We start from the raw sequence: 21,621 nt of genomic DNA, 5'->3' as shown, positions 1-21,621 counted from the left end.
GGGAAACAGAAACAAAATATACTTGAAAATATGTAGTTAGTTATTCTTTGCACACAAATACTTATATATATATGTTGCACTCCCCTTTTCAGTAATTCAGGCACTGCAAGCAAAATTATTAAATCAATACAGCTTCATCTAGTTTCAGTATTATCTTTCTTCTACAGGACCTTAATAAGCATGATTGTTGCTGCCCAAGCCTTGAGGAAAAGAGATACTCATGAAATGCCGACTTAAAGCCAATTTGCACACCTGTTTCTGCTCCAAGCTGTGAGATGTCTGTTGATGCTTAAGTCAGTTTCCTTGACAGAGACATGAAATCAGCATTCTGAATTTTATAGTAATTTCTATTTCAAATTAATTTACTTTGATGTCTGTGTTATCAGAGTTTTAAAGCCTCATTTCTGCAACCAGATGGGTCTTGTATCCATGTCTTTTATTCTCTCCTGCTTTCCTCTTTGTTCAGGAGACTTCTTTTATTTCCAAATGTGTTTCCTGTTGAAAATTTTTAGACGTAACACCTGCAGCAATACCTGTGGCACACTGCCACTAGAGGAATGAAGTATCTTCCTTTAATATGCCAATAAATCAATTTTGGTTTTGGAAAAAGATAGATTTTTCTCAGTCCTTAGAAGGTGTTCCAGGTCTTTGTGGATCTGATTTGTAGAACAGCCCAACTGAACAGTTAAGAAACAAGTGCAACAAAGGTGGATATTACTAAGGCAGTCTTAGATGAACCTGCTATGAGAAATCTGGACATACCACATGCTATAAGCTGGTCTCATACTTGAGACAAAACCAATCTCATTAATACATTTTCTTGCTGTTCTGATTAATTAATGTCCTCTTGTCCTTCCTAGAAGTGTCCCAATAAGAGCAAGCCCACAATTCTGGTGGTTCACTGCAGTGTTTGGGTAGATCCAGTCATCTGACCTCCACCATGACTTGATGCTTCTAATTATTTTTCACAAACACATGGTCTATTGTCTCTGGGTTTTTGCTGCTCAAGCTTTTTTTATTTTATTTTTTTATTTGAGAAAGTGTTCAGAAAGGTTAAACCTATATCACCCAAGTAAAGGCCTTAATTAACTTTAGAAACTGCTGAATTAACAGCCTCAGGTCTCCTGGAATTTTGCAGCAGTGAAGGTTATACTGTGTAGTGAGAGGTAACAACTGCCTGCAGCTATAGAATTTCCCTTCACTGAAATATTCCCAGCTATGTGCAAGTGTAGCATAAAAGGAGACATGTTTCCAATTAAAAAAGAAAAAAGCATTGCACACATCTATATTGCCTTTGACCCACACGTTTGATAAACACTCACCGAGTCTCACAGAAGGAAGAAAAAGGTTAAGCATCTCCTAAAAGAAAAAGGTAAAGAGCTCCTAAAAAAGATGACTTCTGGCATGGCAGAGACCATTGCAGTGCTCCAGGATACTCCAGGGCTCTGAATAGGTCTTTCAGGAGGGTTCAAATAGTGATACCAAAAGTTAGGTCATGTCCTCCTGAGTCAGAACTCTTCCCCAATTTCCCTCTTGCCCCGGGACAGGTTGTAAGCTGCAAGTGACTATTAAATAAACAACACTTTTTCTTGCTGTCTGCTGGTGTACTTAGAGCAAAAGTCAAGGTTTTACCTATCTTTTATTTCTCTCATCTCAGAAAGTAAGCAGACAGACACATAAGCCCCCTTATTTTTTATATCCAAGAAGCTTATATAGGATTTTCAGGGATTTCTGGTTCCATCTATCCCTCTTTTCTAGGAACATAAACCAAATACCAAATCAGGCTTAAGTGTACTTTAGGTAACATAAATCATAGCAGAGTTTGAGCTAAAACCTGGTGACACTGACAGGTCTCTGCTCTAACCATATAATCATAATTCTCTTCTGTTCACAAATGTTTTCTCAGCTCCAGGATCTGTCCCATCTTCTTACTCGATCTCCTCAGCGCATATTTTTCTTTAAAAATTATCATAAGAAAACAGGTTGATGGATGAAGAATAAAATCCACGCATGTAGTGTCAGGACTATGGCAACATTATAAGCAATATTTCCTGCTCTCTCCTGTTACATATCTCTATTTAGGCTGGGAAAGCAAACAGTGTAAGGACTCAGTGAAGTTTGCTTCCTGAATCGCTTGAGGATCAAGGCTAATCAAAAGGAAAGGAGGAAGCTGTAGAGATCAGAATCTCAGAGATTCTGGGGTCAAACAGCTGTTCCAGAAGGAAAAAGGGCAAAAGCAGCGGGACAAGCAGGACAGAAAGACTTTTGAGACAAAGAACTGAAAGAAGAATTTAAGGAGTGAAGGATGAACAAGTGTCAGGGAAAACACAGAAAAAGGAAGGCTCCTGCTTTCTGCACAGGGAAGCTTTGGAGGAAAGTGTCAACTTTGCTGTTCAAACCAGAAACAGATTTGCTGTGCTCTCTTCATAACATGTGCTATGACCTTTATCCAGTGTATTTGAGGAAGGAACCATACAGTTCAGCACCAGATGAACATCCACTTGGGGATGAAAATGATGCTTTATGGAAAGAGAAAGTATATTGTTTATCAAACAGTATAAGCAACCACTTCCAGATCTATAATACAGTTGTACTATCAGAAGAATGATCTTCCTATGGTACAAAAGCAGGAGTAAGTACCATGTGATGCACTATAACCATGGAAACCACTGTTTTATTCAACTAAACAATTGCTTTTCTATGCTGAAGGTTGCTACTGCATCTAATGTTACCTTCAGCCTTGTATTTTCAAACAGATTTCTCTTCTTCAACAGACTTTCAGAGTATATCAACTCTGTCATTTAAACAAATGCTCTTCCAAATGGACTATTTGGAATGAGTCAATGATTTGACCATTTAGGAAGATTGATTTAATTATAAAGGCCATTAAACTCCATGCTAGGGAAGAAAAATGAATATTTTACAGCAGAAAAATCTATAGGAACATAATGATGTGGAAGAGACCTAATAGTGAATCATTTTTTATAACTGTGCTCAGAAAATACTGGGCAAAACTTGGGACCTCAAGGTCAGGGGTACATTCCATAGGACATCACTGAGTGTTTAATCACTAATACATGGAATTTACCAACAGTAGTAAATTCTTTGGGTGGAGTTTATATCTACTAACATTAGAAATTTCTAAACTAAAAATATGCAACTCAGCAAGTCACACAGACTCCCTTTTTAGTTCACAGAAGAGGAACAGAAGTTTCTTTGCATCCTACACACAAGGCATCTAGAAAAGATACCAGGATGAGTGGCACCAGTGAAGCCTAATTCTCACAGAGGCAATGCTATAGCTTCCCATCAGCTCTAGGATATGCCTTGAACACAACAGAAGTCTGCACTCAGGATGCCCAAATGGGGTAAGGAGTATTCAGTACACCAACAGTCTAACATTCCTTTTAATTAACTTCTAAAGCTTTGCAAACTACTTTTACCTTGTATGTTGATGATTTATGGCCCATGCAAGAGCCTTGTTTGCTTTATGCTCACGATGCCACTCCTCTGCTCCAGAGTTACCCGCCTTCCATGAGCTCTTACAGAATTAGAACATTCCTGTGTCTCCTAGAGTAAGGAGCTTGCAAGGAAAGGTCAACACATGCATTTCTAACATACAGACACAACTCTCCTTTCTGGAAGAAAATCTTTATATGTCAATGAAATCAATCAGGCTACCTTGGTTCACACCACCTGCTGAGCTGGGTCTTCGTTTCCATTATGTCGCTACACGCACTCTTCTGACGATGGACCTATGATGAATTTGTACACAGCACCAATGTCATGACATATAAATGCCCCTTTTCTCCTTCCTTCCCACTTCTCCCAGCTGCTGCTGCCATTGTCACTAAGCAGAAAAAAAACACCTTAGAAGGCTGGAAGTGGTGAGATGGCACTGCTGGCAGCACTGAAGAGATGTTGGCAGAAAGTACAAAGTTGTCTTAGCATTTATGGACTACAGCACAAACAAGAAGTCTGTACTGTGTTTGACCATAAGAGGGGGAAAAAAAAAGTCTCTCTTGTGTATTTCCAAAATAAGAATTCATTGATGAAAATGCTGGATCTTTTAAAAAAAGTTATTTCCTGGTAACCTTTTAAAAAGCAGCTAAGATGAGAAGACACAGTCTTAATGTGTGCCAGGGGAGGTCTAGGTGGTCATTAGGAAGAATTTCTAACAGAAAGGGTCATTAGACATTGGAGTGAACTGCCCAGGGAGGTGGTGGATTCACCATCCCTGGTGGTGTTTAAGGAAAGCCTGGACATGACTCAGTGCCATGGCCTGGATCACAAGGTGGTTTGTGGTCATAAGTTGGACTCAGAAGTGTTTTCCAACCTAGTTGATTCTGTGATTCTTTGTAAAATCAAAAGCGCTTCTGAAGAAAATGTGGGAGAAGGAAAAGATGAAAGTTGATTAATTACTGTTCTGCCAGAAAGGACTATGTTACAGAAGATAAGTGAAGCTTTCATCCTGTGAAGGAGAAGATAATAAATTGAACATCACAGTGGGAGAAAGTAAGAATTTATGCTGGAGTGGGAAATTACATGTCCTTACATTTATTAGCACTGGATTACAGTGTAAGTTAGTTGATTAAATAGATTTTACTACTGGTAAGTAATAAATCTCACTGTAATGAAAATGTGGGGTTCTGAAGATCATCATTAACCATACAAAAGCTTTACATGACGGAATCGCTGCATACTTCTGGATGGGAAAATCAGCAACATAAATCCCCTATTTGATTTTCACTTTAAAAAACCATACAAATGCAAATATGTTGGAGACATATATTGTAATTTATAACACTTTACTCAAGGTTGTATTGACATTGCTATTCTTCAGCTTTATTTTCCAAGACACGTGTCTCAGCAGCACTTGAAACCTTTCAAGTTTTGCACAGTGTGCATTCTAGGACTCATTCACCTTCATCCAGCAAACTCCTGACCATGCAGAACATAATTTCTCTATCCTCCTAAGCACCCAACACACACAGCTAAGTGTGTTCTCACTTAGCACACACATGTTTACAGTGCTGAACCAGATGGTGACACTGTTTCACCTTACCTGGTTGCAAACATTGCCCTCAAGGATGAGAAGGTTGCTGCATCTTCCTTCAGAGCCTTTAGTTCATTCCGTAGTTTGGTCATGGTCTCAGTCACCATTGCTTTTTCATTTTCATATTTGTTCTTCAAATTAGCCAGTGCCACTTCAGCTGTCTAAAACACAAACAAGGATATGTGCTTATGAGACAGAGCTGTAAGAACAGCTAAAATCCCATGCCTGATTTTGGTTTTGATGCCCTCCATTCACACAGTAAAAGAAATTAAACCTGATCTTCATTGGGCTGCACACTTTAACTTCTTCTTTTAAGCTGTACTCCACAAAACCAGGAAAAAGCAGCTGTAAGGAAAAAACCCATTTCAATGGCAACTGACAACAACTCAGCACCTCAGGTATCTCTGCAATACTGTGCAGCTTTATGTGGAGGACTCAGGCAAGTGAGTAAAGTTACTACAAGAGCTGCTACCACGTTGTTTGAGCTGCAATAAACAACCAAGTGTGTCCCCTGTCCACACTTTGTAAACAGGATAGAGAGCACATGAGGCTCATCCTCTACAGCCAAGTTGTGAATCACTATGTTTGGCCTCAAGCCTCCTGCTGGCTGAGGCTTTCCTTGGGCACAGGGACAGCCAGGACCTGGCGGCTTGATTTATGCCTGATAACTGGCAATGCTCACTGCTGTGCAAACCAGCATTATTTTAGCAGTTTTAAGCACTAAACAAAACAAACCAACCAAACAAACAAACAAAAAAAGAGACAGAGAAAGTAAGGTTTTGTATTTGTCCCATTCCTAAAATTTTGCTGGTCTCTTCTTGCTGTTTTCAATTTCATCCATTAAATTTCTTTCATTTACTGTAATGCTTTTGATAGTTACATTTGTCTAAACTTTGCAATACTTTAACATTCTGCTTTACCTATGAATCTAGTATCACTTTGAAGTTAGTCAAAATACATAGTTTTATAGAGGCTTTATCCTACTGCTGCTTGAGACATTTAAAAATACTGCCATTGAATGAAATGAAGAAAAATTTGCTTCCTTTTACATTTATTCAGAGGGTGTTATGGCTGTTTTTTGCACTTCATTTAGTGCATAATAAGTTGCAGCAATTCACACAGGCAATCAATTTCCTCTATTGATCTTATGGACTCTTGAGTCACCACCAGGGGAGAGAAGTTTAGAAGAACATTAGGTTGAAGCAACCAGCAATGGACCAGGACAAAAGATGGTAATGACCAAACAGTTGGAAACCTATTTCAAACAGTCTGAAACTCAATACATTTCCCACTAACAATATCTCTTAAAAAAAAATTAGAATCTCCTACTAAATTACTAAATTCATTTGTGTCTTGTTAAATAACAGTGTTAAAATAATTAATTTTTTAATTGTATACTTACTAATAATATTTTCTTACTTTCACACCAGTTTACATTAAGAGAATAGATTTTTAAAGGGCAATAGTAGTAACCACCTATCACTTTAAATAGATGCAGTTTTCCAATCCAGCTTTGAAATCATCAACAGTACATGCTAAAATTATCAATCATTTAGGGATCTATTTAAATAAATTCTGCTTTTTTTTCAGCCTTGATGATATATGCCTTGCTGCAGTGTAGGATGTGTAGGATGGCAGACACCAGCCTATGCCTTGGCAGGATAAAGCAGAAATAATCAGCTTTTCGTCTGTTCTCAGCCATGATCAAAAATGCACACTCATAAATTAAGAGTAATTTACACATCACTGGAATTAAGCACGATGATCAGACAGATTGTGATCCCCATGTTTTAGTCTGTATGTCAGTGTAAGCTAAAGGGATGTGCAACACTACAGGATGAAAATAGAGTTTACTTGGTGAATAAAAGTAACTGAGGAAGAACTGTGTCAACCCTTCAAATATTTTTTTCTTCCTGTTAAAGTTTCCTATAATACAACACAGAGAATACAATGCATAAGCTTCAAGCCCTATGGGAAATGCTTCATGGCTCTTCATGCACTAGCCAAGCTGCTGAGGATCTCCCTCCTGAAAGTCTCCGAAGTGAAGAACAAGTGGGGACAAGTGCTCTGCTGGAGAAGCAAAACTGACAAAAAAAGTGGGTTTAGTAGCAAAAGAAAGAAGGGGAACACAAGCTGAGGAAGCTTCTCTTGGAAGTCTGGGCAGCCCGAAGAGACAGGAAACTTGCCTGAATCCTGAGAACACCCTGAAGCCTGAATGTGTAATGGAGAGCGAGACAGAGGATAGAAGAGGAACTCAGCCTCCATCTATCAGAGACACTTAGAGTGTCTGGTCACCTCAGCTGTACTGTCACACTGTGCCAAACTAACAGGGACAAAATGAACTGAATGAACTGAAGACACAGCATAACGTTACTCCTCCAGAGTGCCAGCTCTTGCTGAAATTATTTCTGTTTGTTCCCCATCTCAGCCAATCTCCAAAATTGTACCCACTGAGCCATATATGCCTGGTTATACTTGAAACCAGTTCTGTAGGAGAATCCAGATTTAGGTAATCTAGAACAGTGTATACAGAGCAGTCTCTGAAAGGAAGGATGGGGCAAATAAAAGCCTTTATCTCCAAGTAGTGGGTGCCACAAGGAAGTAGGTACCCAGGACCTGGCTTTCACAGCTCTTTCTGAAGCATTTGTTTAAAGCTGCAGTTTAAGAAAAAAAATTGTATCAGAAAAATCAGAGAACTTTTTTCCACATAAAAATGCAGCCTTTCAACACACAAATAGATGGGGAGCACAAGAAAAAAGATGAAAAAAACAGAAAAAAAACCCCCAAAAACCCCATAAATATTCTTCAGTGAAGTAAATAATCCAATAAGACAGCAGAGGTGCTCATGACACTCGTGTCAGACCAGTCATGCTGAGGAACTGGGCAAATGAACTAGCCAGGCTCCCAGCCAGCCACCTGCAGACATGGGATTGACAGCTCATGTAGCATTTACTGTGTAGATGTCACCCAGAATTGACAGCAATGCCAGGAGGGAGCAGAGAGCTCCAACGCCTCAAACTCCAGTGGGGTGTGAAATACTATCAAGGAAAAGAGAGCTGGGGAACACACAGAGCTCAGCTCCCTCCCCATCCCCAAATGCCAGCCCTGGAGGTGAACAGGCTGAGGTGAGCACACACTCGAGCCCAGGACCTCAAGCACTGCCAGAACTAGCAGAGTCCTTTCCATCCTCCTCTGTATCCTTACAGAAGAGATGTTTGCCAAACTCAGCCTAAAGGTTGTCATCTTCATCCTGAAATCTGAGAAAAAAATCTCATTTTCTAAGACAGCTTTGTATTTAGTTTATTTTATATCCGAAGTGTGAGAAGCAGACCAGCTAAAATAATTGTTAATAAATATTAAATCCTACACTGGTAGGATTTTTATTTCACACACAAAAGCAGAAAACTAGCCTGTATTTTTAGAGCAGAACCTGTACACGGTACCAGGTCTTTTCATCAAGCCTCTCTTTGGCAGTAGAAATTCTGTGTTCTGTCTATATAATATCAGGGCATTTGTTTATAGATAAAATTTGGTATGTCTGGGGTAATCAAAGTATTTTTTCTGAAGGACTTTTATGGGTCTTGCAGTTATGGGAGCTGGAGACACCACAGTTACTGTTAATTAAGATGTGAAGGTCTGGCTGACTCAATTCTGTCCCACTGAACTATTTACTTAGGAAAACAACTGATCAGCTTTCCATCAGTACTTCAGGGTATTAAATTCCCCTCACAGGCAGCTCTGCTTTCCGATTGCTATTAGAAATCGAAATCAAACCCTTTATTGAACTGGTCCTAAAAGTTACTGCATCACTGATTCGATTTTACTCTCTCATTTATGCTACTTGTTAATGTTTATTCCACCAGTCTGGTACGGACACAGTAATTTGGGCTATGAACAAATGGATATATAAATCAAGACAAGGTAAGCAAGCCATCAAGATCTGTGTGCCTTGCTTTCTTGGGCAATTGATTTAATAATCCATTTTCATGGAGTTAGGTTTGCATCTTCTTACAGCAAATCTTACTCTCTTCTTCCTGCTAGAGCCCTGTGAACTCTAAAATGCTTATTTGCAAATACTACTCACCAACACTACTACCAACTGTGCTGCCCTAGTTAAGGGTGTTTTTTCACTAAAGCACAGTCCAAAATAGCAGATCTAAGGAAGGGTCACACAAGGGAAAAACACCCCCAGCCTTTTGCTGCTTAGAAACTTACTCTTTCAAAGGGGAAGACCTTAAAAGAATAAATCTTAACTCCTGTTTTTTTTGAACATGAGTCAAAACATGAATTTGGGTTCTGGGATATACCCACTACTTGAGGCTGGCACATAATAAATCACTCTTCCCCTCTCCAACATTAAATTTCTTTTTCCCTTTACATTATGATACCTTTTAGCTTCGAAGTTTGTGTAAGTTGGTATCAAGTTTGCATGAACAAGTATTGCAAATTCCTGTACGCAGCTGTACAGTTACCAATATCTATGCTGCTATCCAATAAGTGAAAGATTCATTAATAGCAGCTCCTTAGTCAGCAAATCTATCTTTTCCATTTCAGTGAGCATACCTTAGGATAATGCATTGTTTCTGACAGCAATAAAAGAGTGAGACTTAGATAGATCTTCTGGTAGCAGCAAAAAATAAATGATAACTCTATGCTAATGGGAGAAATCTTTAATTTGGAATCACAGAATGTATACCCCCATACATCAATTCCATCTAAATTACATTTTAATTACATGGAAAATCCACATAGAATTGCTCTGAGTTATTATTGCTTAGCTAGAGATGGTATTTAATTACTTGAGTTAATATTTAACATGTGTTGTATTGGGAAGGGGGGGAATGCTATAAAGACTCAATATATGTTGAAATATTGCTGCAATTTAAAAATCCCCAGTACCCTATGCAGTTACAGATACAACAATCATTTAAACTGGAAATTGTAACTTCAGAATAGTTGACTATTGGGAATTTTAACACTGAAATCCCATCATTGTCAACAGCTCATAGTGTGCCAAGCTGTTAACCAGGATTCAAGCCCCCATGTGGTGGCTTTCAGATGAGGAAAGTGCCAGGCAACCTAGAACAAAATCACTGCCACTGCAGCCTTTTGTATTCAGATTGAATTCTGAGCAAAAGGAGATTCATCAAAGTAAATAAAACTATTTGCATGTTTAAATTTAGATTTCTTTTACAGTGTTTTCAGACCTGGAATCTAATGGATGCCAAAGGCTTGGTAGATATACTACGCAAATAAATGGACAGTACTCTTGAAGAACATAGCATTAAGATAGATTTCTTTGGGCATTTGATATCAAGTACTATAATTTTTGGCTTCTTTTCATTGGTGGAGCATCAAAAATAAAGTGGTTGGATGAATTTCTCTTAAGATTTGAAAAAATTCAAAACAATACCTTGTAGGTTTTCATTCTCCTAAATAGAAGAGCGCACCACTGAGAGCTTCTCCAGGTACATTCTATTTTGTTTTCCAACCCTGGTAATCTTAAACAGTTTGTGCTAATACCAGCAACATGCCTGGGAAGTAGCTGATCCCTGCCTACACCTCTGCTGAGTGAATGGTGGGTGCTGAGAAAAACAGAACTGAAGTGCTTAAAGAGGAAGCTGGGAGGGAAGGGAATGAAGGTGTATCCTCACTGTGACTGAGTGAGAGGCTAAAAGGTAAGATGTATAAAGAAGTAAGAGATGAAACCTCTCCTTCAAAATACCCCTGGGAAAGCTTGTAAGTGACTTGTATAAATAACAGACTTTGCTGAGTGCTTTATGAGCACCTTACCTGCTTGTTGGCTTTCAGCACTGCTCTCAGGGTCGCGATCTGCTCTCGCTTTGTACTCAGGAGTGACTTCAGCTTCAGGATCTCTTCCATTAAGGCCTCCTTGTCTTTGTCAATCATGGGTGCCAGCTCACGGGCCGCGGCCCGCTGGCGCGACAGCTGCAGCGACCGATCCACAGCCTTCTGCAAGTGCTTGATTTGGTCCCTTATTATGGCATTGAGGTTGTAGATGTTCATAGGCTCTTTGCGGATGTCACTGGTGTCAGAGACAGGGGAGGAAGGAGGGGCTGTGATGACAGGAGAAATGGAAGGTGTTTTGGTTGGGCTCTGTTCCTTGCCGGGCTCTGTGGCCTCTTTTGTCACCTGCTCGGTCGGGGTCCTGGCTTCTACGGGCGATGCCACCCCCCGCCTGGCAAGCCGAGGGGAAAGGAGACCTCGAGGGTCATCCGGCCCCTTCAGGCTCCCGCTGCGGGTGACTCTGCTCTGCCTGTAATAGTCCAACATGACCCTGTTTGGCGTCTCGTTGTTGCACAGGCAGACGTGGTGGTAGAGCTGAGCCAGCTCCTCACTAAATGTCACCAGCTCGTCCTGGGCAGTGTTAAGGGTATTGTGGTTTTCGTTTGCTATGCTTGTCATCCTTTGTAACTCCTTTTCCATGTGGACCATTTTTTCCTGGCTTTCCTTGGTCGACTTCTCCAGGCTTGTCACCTGCTCATCGTATGTCTGGATTCTGCTTTCATACTTGGCCTTCTCTTCGGTGTAGTTTTCCACATACTTATTATATTTCTCCTTTAAGGCTTTGATTTCTGCTTTAAGGTCTATCACCTCAGTAACAGCCACTTTGTATTTACATTCCAGGATCTCCAAGCCATTGATGTCCACTTCATAGTCATGTGCTTCCTCGCCAGAATCTCGGCCCTTCTCACAGTCAAGCTCAACCTTCAGCTCCTTGTTGCTCTGCAGCCCCCTCATAGCATTGACGTGCTCCGTGAGCCTGTGCACGCGCTCGTGCTGCTCCGTCAGGGCTCCCTTGGTGTGCTCCAGCTGCGTCTGAGACTCCTGGAGGTTGGCCAGGAGAATGGCCTTCTCTCGCTCCACCTGCAACAGAGTCAGAGTGAGAAACCCAGGATCTCGTCCTACCCATGCTGAGCACCAAGCTCTGCAGTCACAGTCATCTCTTCCACCCCACCACTGCCTGCAGCTTGAGGGCTTCTGAGAGATTTTAGCCATATACACCTAAACCATAAAATTAATCTATAGAGCACTGTGTAACTCTCAGAGGTTTAGGAAGTTCCAGCCTCCTCTACAACTTCCAATATCACTAGGTCACAATTTTGCACATTGCCCACTGAAGAATTACCAAGTGCCCAAGCACTGTCTCATCAGCTGGAGTGAGGACGCAAGATTTATTAGGACATATGTTCCCTGAACACAGAAACTGCATCACTGTCAAGCCTTTTCTCAATGGAATTTGAATTTACATTTCCTATTAGCAGTTCTACCAATCTTTCACGATATTCATTTACATCTTTGAACTGTTGCACACTTTCATTAAGGCAAATACAATAAAAAAACTAGCTCTGTACGTTTCCACAGATTGAATAACCTACTGTGTGGAAATGTAGCACAGATCAGGACACTGAAGACATGCAAATCCCAGGACTGCCCACCCCCAGCACTTATCTGTAAGCAAAATCCATCTGTTTAAATCCAAGCCAGCAAAACCAGGATTTGGGGCGTAACTAACAGCCCCATTGGTTGTGACCTAGTAAGTTTCTTTCCAAATATCCATATAGAAAAGTGGACGTTGGAGAGCAGAAGACATCATGAAGGACACCTCTAGAAGTTTTAATGCACAGCAATTTTAAAGTGAAAAAGACAAACTTACAAGTTTGATCTGCTCAGGTATTTGCTACTCATCATAATACCCCTGCAAGATTTCCAAGATTTAAGTGAAATGCTCCAACTTTTTCCTGTGTCTTTGTCCTATTCTGAGGTATGAATTGGGAAGAAGAGAAAATGCTTACAGTGAAAAGATCCTTTTTCCTTTCATGGCTTTTACAATAAGACCCTGAGCCTATCAGGTTTACTGCTCTTCTCTCCCTCTGTTGTAGTATCGCAGCACATGCAGTGAAAATGGCACTTCCCTCGATGAGTGGTGCCATTATGAATTCTGAGAATTTGAAGTTTTCAGTTACGAAGAAACCTTAAAAATCCCCTTTCCTTTGCCATCAGTAGTATGTGGAAGAGAATCAAATTAGCCCCCATGGATCTTAGCAAAGGAAAATAAAAGCCTTTGAGAAGCTGAGAAGGTATTAATACCATCTCACAAAATGCTCCAAGCAGTGCTTCAAACTCTTGTTTCCTCTTAACCAGGCTTTTGAGACACAGCTGCTGCTCAGAAGTACTAAGACACTGGAGCACACAGTGATCCCTTGGTTTCACAGATAGGCTCTCAAAACGTGACCTCCACTAGGCTCTCCAATCAATTGCAGACAGAAACTGTACAAATAAAAATAGAAGCCATGATAAAAACATCTAAAAAATTCAGCCTACTTTTCTTGCATACAGGGAACTGATGCCTTAAGTATTAAAAAAACAAGACCAAACCTCATCATTATTTTATGATCCAGGAAGTTAGATATGAAGTGTTCCACTTTTGGCACTACATCATCAGTGCAGAAGAGGACAGCCAAGAACCACATGTATTTGGGTATCTTTCCCTATTTTTCGTTCCCCCATTGCTACCCCAGTATGTCTGCCATCATACTTGTTGCTCAGCCCCCACATCAGCCCACTCTCATTGAGAAAATACAAAATAGGGTAAACTTCCCTTTTGCCATGTGCATCTTCTTAAAATTTCTGCTTTCTACAGATCTTCAAGTCAGGCCTGTCGTGGGGATGCTCAGAGATAAACCAGCAGGAGTCTCTTCACCAGCATTCCTCTTTTTTTTATCAAGCTGGCTGGCTCATGTCTGCTCTCCCTAGAAACCTCCAGCTGACCTCCAGTTGTTACCTGGTATAGCAGGCTTCAGCATTAGTTACACTGCCCTCATCAGATGAAGGTATTTATCCCTTCAGGTTGGTAAGGTGAGCTATGCATATACAAAAAATAATCTGGGTTTTGGCTAATTAAAGGACCATCTCACCTTGTAGTAAGAAAATGTACTGATTATAAAGAACCACACATTACACACCAAAGGCAGTTAGCTTATTAAAGTGTATGGGCCCACTGTGGGCATGTTCACACCAAAGAAGTCAATTCACTGTAGATTGCACCCATGTAAAAATAAATAGTGATTTTTAATAATATTTATTTATAATAAAGCCTTTCCTTTGAGAAAGCACCTGTGTGTTAAAGCAGTACAGTGCTTCAGTGCCTGCTTAAATTAATCAGACAGAATTGATCCTGCAGGACTACTGATCTGAGCCATTACACCCTATTACAAAGAAAAACTGCAGCAGAGCTTATTTGGATCTTGATGATAATTTCTCTTCTGAACATAAATGTGTTCTGGAAACACTAATTTCAACCAGAAAGGATTCTTTCCAGAGAAAACATTTTTAACTTTCAAAACCCATCTATCAACTTGCACAGCAGGCAAAAGGAAATACACAGACCTACTCAGTTTTATTCATTCTGGACCAGCAATAGTGGATTAAGCTAATCCCCTTCAGTTTAAAACCATAAATACATGCTCCTACTGCCAAGCAAAAAACCCCAAAGCTCCAGCTCAGTCCTCAGCATACCTTGTGCATATTAATGACTCTGCTGTTCCCAAGTATGGTAATATTTCCTGTCCTGCACAATACTATGCTCTTATTTGCACCACAGCAAATTTATGGCAATTCCAGGTATTTTTCAGTCCAGTTGGTGCATTTTTTTGACATTGAAATTGGTAGCTGCAGTAAGGATTTTTATAATCTTAACATGAAAATAAAAGCAATTCAAAAGGAGCTATACCTGTTTTGGATGTTTTGGAATGCATCCTTCCCTTCAGAAATTGCATCTATAGTTTGCAATTATGGAAAGCAATTTAACCATAGTAGTTTATGTCCTCACCTTTTTCTTTTCTAAATTTTTTTAAACAACATCAGAATTTCAGTGAACAATTCCTGGGGGAGACTGGAAAAAATTAACAGGAGAACTCAACTCAAGAGCCCTGAATCTCAGCTACAGTATATTTGTCACAGAGTACAAGGCAGCTGAAGAAGAGTGTCAGAAACTGAGCTGCAGGGACTTTTTATTTTTCTGCCTTTTTTAAGAGAACTTAGATTAAGTTTTCCAAATATGATAGTGGCCTCAGAAAAATGGAAAGCATGACAATGGGAAGAAAAGAAAACCCAGACTTGAAGGATGATATAGAGATTATATAGAGATTTCCACTGGACAACAAACAGGAAGGAAGAGTGCAAAGCCCCGAGCTTTTCTAAGAAAATCTCAGAATGTGAAAATTTTCAGCAAGACATTTGTTACACATCAGATATATATATACGGAAAGGGAATAGGTGCAATCAAATCTCTCTGAGGGACCAGCAGAGCTCATGAAGCAACAGTATCAAAGAGCTTTACAAGGAATTCTACTTGTCATACTGTTTCAGTGAAGTCTTCTTTATGAGATTGAGGAGCAAAAACAATTTGCTAGACACACTTACAAAATGGCAAATCTGAAGTTTACCTTTATCCTAAACAAGAACTTGATGTCCTACAGTCATAAAAACAGTTCCCAATAAATGGTCAGTTCCTCGAGAAACTCTGCCCTAGTGCAGCCTCTTGACAGAAAATAGGAGGAACTCATACCAAATATTGAGACACTGCTGAATGAACACCATACAGCAAAGACACTGTAGAGGAAAAAAAACCTAAAAATCCAATTTTGCTGATGATTTACCTTTTGTCAGCTTTTAAACCCAATTAAGTCTCCCATCTACCACACGGAAAACTTTTGGCGGAATTTTTCACATTTAATTTGTATGATCCAAATTTAATTTCTGCGATGTGAACTGATGTAACTCAACTGAGGAGATAACTTTGTAAAACATCAGCATTTTGCAGTAAGTCTTTACAGTATCTAAAGAAGTCAGGCTTTCACTGAGGTCTAGTCTGTCTTTTTAAACCAGGAACCTTTTAACAGGATATAAATGCCAAACAATGGTGGTCACCATTGGCACAGATGTGCTGAGGCTCAGCACCAAAAAAATGCTATGAATGAAAATATCATTACTTCTTTTTTAGGGTCCTAAGTTTGTTCCTAATGACTGTGAGAAGGCTGCCTCTTTGTTTAAGAGATATAAGTTTTTAACTCAGTGAAGATAAAGTCAATTACAGTATCTTTCAAGTACAAGTTTGCTAACTCATCATGCTCAGTATTTAATTTAATAAAACCAAGAAAAAGCATACCCAAAGCAATCAATTTTTTTTTTATTTATAAGCAACTTTCACTCAGAATTTATATTGCATATATTTCCTTGTAAATTATGGTTTAAAACACTGTGTATTTTGAAATGTGAACATTTCAAAGCATTTCTTCTTTTGAAACTGTGCTTTTAAAATTTTTAACATTGTATTTATGAATCAAATTATAAGCAGCATCTAATGCATATGTTCACATATGTATATTATGCATATATGTTCACATATTATATATATACTTTTATATATTTTATATATATATATATATATAAAATATATGTGTACTTCCAGGTGCAATTTGTACATATGCATATATACACAATATACACTCTGTGTATACTTTAAAACTGGGAAAGTTGAACAGAATTTGTTATGTAAATAAAATCCTAAATTTCAAGCTTTCACACTTCAATGACGCATGCTTTGTGTCAAAGTCATTGGTGCAAAGCACTAGATGTCATCCATGTTCACCATGTCACAGCTCAGCTTAAAACTTCCCACGGTGAATTTGGCAATGAGATAAATAAAACAATTAACTCTTCAGCAAATAGGACAGACCACATAGGGATTTGTTGTTCTCTAGCAAGCACCGAAAACTGGTTTTGCTCTACTTCACTTCAAAACCACGTTTCACATTTCAGGCAGTAAAGGGTTGGTATTTCCTCCTTTTCGAAGAGGTGCTTTTCAGAAGCCTGAAGCTAGAAAATGCTGGGTGTTTCCTTGACAGTGCCAAAACCTTTCAAGCTGCTGTGGCAGACGAGATGCTCAACAGCTTGGGCAGCAGGACCCTTTCTCTGCATGGCACCGCACCCCTCCTGAGATGATGGCAACACTGGGGCTGGCAGCTTCAGCTTTCATCTGGCTCGCATCCCAGGCTCCTATTCTGGCTGGGCATGGATGAACAGGGAACAAACGCTGGCTGTCCCATCCCGAGGCACCCCCTGCAGCCCCTGCATCCGCCGGGACCGCCAGCGGGACAAGGGCGCTCTGTGACAGCCCACACGCCACATGCTCCCAGAGCACGGCTGCTGAGAGGAGCGCTCCCCTCTTTTTGTTCTCTCCTGACCCTGTGCCAAACCTTGTTCGAGATGAATTTAACGGCAAAAACTCCTTGACTTGCAGGGGAGCATAATTAATTCTGTACACACAGGTATTTTAATGAGTTTTCCTCCAGATAGCTTAGTCATGTTGAAGAATACTGTTATAGATACGTATTATATTGTTGGCTTTTCACACATATTAAAATGAACGTTATAGGTATAAGGTCAGAAAACTTTGTTATATTAACATTGTTCCTTCTATTTCTGTTATTGATGAAGCTTAGAAATAGTGGTATAATATACATATATGTTGAGCTATGGCATAGTAGTAAAACAAAAAGTACTTTTGTTTGTATAACCCAAAGACTGAAAAACATAGTTAGAGACCCCCCTCCATTCTTAGATTATTTTATCCAGATGAGGACAGCAGTGACCAGAGCTCTGGGGGAGGAATTTATTGCACTTCTGTTATCAGGGAACGTGAAACTCGGTGGAGCCAAGAAGATTGATTTATTGGGAAGGTGGCGAGTCAAAAACTAAACAAAGAAACATCCAAAACTTAAGAAGAATGTTTGAATTATGTATGAGAATTTATGGATGTGTAGTAAGAGTCTGTTTTTAAGGGACAATACTTTGTTAGTAAGGTGTGCTCTCTTGGCTGAATGCAGAGACACCCGGCTGTATCTGTATATTTTATCTCCTAATTGTCTTTCTATTAAATTTTTTAATTCTATAAAAAATATGTGAACCTTGTTTTTTGCAATATCTTATTTCATTTGCAATTTCAGGGACATTTACCATTATGAAAGCAGGAAAAAAGGAATCTAAACCTTCTGTAATCCCAGCACCTATGTCCCTTTCTCCTCTGCACAAAATATGTGCTCAGGTCACACTGACTTTTGTGAGGCATGTACTCTGTTTACTAAGGATATTTCTGGCAAAACCTGGATATGAAAAAACACCAAAGCAGAAGTCTGGAAAATGGACATATGTGGTCGAGAACATTACCATGAATGATCACTGCAAATTCATAGGAACCCTGTTTCTAAACACACCAGGACATTAAATTCAGCCCTTACCTGCATGAGTTGCTGCTTCAGTTTCTGTATCTCTGATATGTTGAGCTCACTGAAGAGGTCAGAGACAGGGTGCAGAGATTCTCCTTTCCTACTCGTGGCAGTTCTGTAGTCACCGTTGAGTTTCACAAGAGGCCCGTGGATGTGTCCGTTCATTTTGTCGTCATTGTTGGGCTCACCCCCGTCCTCTGAAAACTTCAACCCATCTACTGATATATTAATATGGTTACTATACATACTATCATTGAGGTTGATATACTGGGACAGTTCCTTTCTCAGATTGTTCTTTTGCTCTCTTTCATTTTTTAAAGTTTCCAGAGCTTCCTCCAGCTGATGCTCAGCAATCTCCTTCAGTCGGATGGCATCTTCTAGCTGGCTATTAAGCAACACTGTCTCCTCCTCAAATCGTTTAATCTCATGCTTTAAGCCTTCGTATTCAACCTGAATTAGACAAGACAAAGAACATTCATAATACTAAAACTTGAGTTGTGAAAACCTGCCATTTATCAGCCCTGTTGAGATAGGTGTTAGAGAAACTATGGCTCGGAACACCAGACATTGCCTGCTGCTGCAAAGAACTGACTGAACAGAAAGTGCAAGTGGAGCTCACTCTGTTAAATACTCCAGTGCTCACTTTTTCAGCATGCGAGACTCAGAAATAGAAAACCCCTTCCTGAAAAACTTATGATAAGCAATGAAATTTCATGGGAAGAAGGCTGTTTATTAGCAGATGTCCTGGTGACAACAGATTTACTATGAATTGCCAAAAGCAATGTTGGTATATCATGGTGTTTATACATCTTAGGTTAATACAGCCTGATTTATGGTTTGCAAATATTCTGAAGATGACCTCACATATCAATTCCTACTAGATGTAAAGTCACTCAGGCACCAATAACTATCTCGGTAGTATTTCAAATACAAGGTAGAAAAACAGTAGAAGAGCCTCAACTCTGTTCTCTATACTTTACAAGGCTCTCCATTATACCAGAGGCATTTAATTTTAAAAATTAAACTGGAATCTATTGTACAGTCAGTTGTAAGATGCCCCAAAACTGCTAGAGATTTTTAAATTACCAGAAGAATGCAGCAAACAGCTCATTCAGCCCCCCACAGCCCCTGGACTGTGTGTAGGGATGTCCCTCTGGAGCACACAGGAACCTGCTGCTCCAAGCACAGTGCCTGGAATGTGTCCCAGTGACACCCCTTGGCAGCACTGGAGGGGCTGAAAAATACCATACCAAGGTGTGGTATTTTTTCAAGGTATTTATGGGCATTGTGAGCTGAGCTAAACAGAAGCTTCTTGTCTGTCCTTTAGAGACAGCTCCCTTGTTCAGCCCTTTCCATTTCACCTCACATGAAACAAAACCTGGAAAAACCCAGCCTAGCTCAAAACCAGCTGATCAGGAATACCTAGAGACAGTGCAGGAGATCCCCACTGCAGAATAATGCTTCCCCTTTGCTGTCCTTCTTCATCTTCCTTTTCACTGTTGGAAAACCCCACAGCAATGAAGAGGAAGAGCTTTGTTTGTCAAGGTACATGTCCACACTTGACCAGCACACCTGGTAAAAATGAGGATACTTTGATTTTTTAAAATTTAATTCTAATCACATTAGTCATCTGCATCTTAATTTTGAAATGAAAAAAAAAAAAAACAAAAAAACAACTCATTATCAGGCAAAATAATTTAATAGCTTGGTGAAAGAGGGAAAAAAATACTGGATTTTCATGTTTCCATAAAAAAACACATTTTTTTTGGGTTGATGCTTCTATAATTCAAACACATTATTATCTGCAATCTTGAGGCATCGTATAGAATTTTTTTATATTTAAAATATATGGATTTCTAAACAAACTAAAATAAGGTTCTGGCAAAAATAAAAATATTTGCCATTCCTACTGAAGTAGAATATTTATCAACCTGTCAAAAGTCTTTGACTTTTGGAAAGGCAGACTTAGAAACAGAGCACTAATCTTCAAACCCAGAAACTGGAAACATATCAAACAACAAAGTCAGTCCCAAAGTCATATTGGGCATTCTTAAATAGAAAAGGAAAATCCATGAGAGTTTCAAATCTACATTTGGCAATTTAATATCTTTCCTTACTGGAGGAACAGGTCCATCCAGAAAAATTATGAAATGAAATCAAGTAGCTGTAAGTGTATAACTTAAGGACATGAAAAAAAGCCAAACCAAACTAAACAACCAACAGTTTTTCAATTTTAAATGCCTATAAAAGCTAGGGGCCTATATCTCTATGGTTACCTTCTCATAGACTCTTACTTTAAAAAGCTACAAAAAAACCCCAACATGTAGATAATGACATTTTAGCACTGAGATTTTTAACATATGGTTTTGTAAATTCAACCATTAAAGTATAAAATGCTCTTAAATTTTAACTTGCAGATTAAAATAATTTTAGGAATCACAAGTGCATGTATCTGTGATACAAAATGACTGATTTTTAAAGCCCTTCAAAATGTGGCAATGTTTTTTCTCTCCACAGACTGCTGGCATTTGGTTTCAGTTAGAATGAAATATTATGACAAATATAAACACTTGCAAACAGATTTCATTTTAGGGGGAAAATAGGACAGTCCATAGAGGGGTCGTTTACTTCCTGATAACGTGAAAATGTCTCCTATGAGGCTGATGAGAAAAAAATCCTTGCCTCAAAGGAAGAATTTACTGTCAGGGTAAATAACTCTGGCAACAAAGATGATCTGCTATAAATTCTATTTCAGGAGTGTGAAAGACTAGGCATCCTCATAAATAAGGAAATCATGCACCCATTTCCATTACCTGTGTATTCCCTGCAGCACAGCTCTGTTGTTTTAAGTGTTTCAATTGCATTTGTGCTGGAGCAGTGAAAAAGCAGTAAAAGAGAGCTGAAATAGCACTGCTTATTCCTGCAGGAATAAGGCAGCTTTGCTCCCAGGTGCCATCAGAATCTGTGACAGGGCTGGCTCTTCCACAGAAGCCCCAAGAGCACCAGGCAATAGGTCAGGACACAACCAGGGGCTGCAGTGCAGAGCTGTGACCCTCTGAGAGCAGGTGAGCAGAGGGTGTTATGAAGTGCAATGTTATGATGGTCTAGACAGCATCTAAAAGGCAGGAAGTGTTATATCATCCAACCTGGATATTTAAATTTTCATCACCACAACTTTACTCATCTGACAGGAGACCAAATCTCTTTTTCTCACTTTAAAGGACAGCTGGCCACTGGGCACTGAGTTCCTGAGGA

General features: G+C 39.5%; 1 protein-coding gene across 14 annotated transcripts in view; it reads right to left on the bottom strand.

Moving 5' to 3' along the window:
• The window catches only part of BICD1 (BICD cargo adaptor 1), a 164,976-nt gene that overhangs the window by 25,557 nt on the left and 117,798 nt on the right, over positions 1 to 21,621 (bottom strand). For all 14 annotated transcript variants that reach the window (XR_015285641.1, XM_086884865.1, XM_086884864.1 and 11 more), the window contains exons 4-6: positions 18,379 to 18,816; positions 10,850 to 11,944; positions 5,066 to 5,217 (exon numbers count right to left, since the gene is read on the bottom strand). Coding sequence is in view for 13 of the 14 variants with exons in the window: in XM_086884865.1 (XP_086740991.1) it covers positions 5,066 to 5,217; positions 10,850 to 11,944; positions 18,379 to 18,816 (1,685 nt within the window). In the remaining variant the exon portion in view is untranslated. The remainder of the gene's footprint in view (positions 1 to 5,065; positions 5,218 to 10,849; positions 11,945 to 18,378; positions 18,817 to 21,621) is intronic.

Source organism: Cyanistes caeruleus, chromosome 4 (genome assembly GCF_971803275.1).
Source record: "Cyanistes caeruleus chromosome 4, bCyaCae1.hap1.1, whole genome shotgun sequence".
NCBI lineage: Eukaryota > Metazoa > Chordata > Aves > Passeriformes > Paridae > Cyanistes > Cyanistes caeruleus.
The sequence above is the reverse complement of the archived record's forward strand: the minus strand, read 5'-3'. Positions and strand labels throughout refer to the sequence as shown.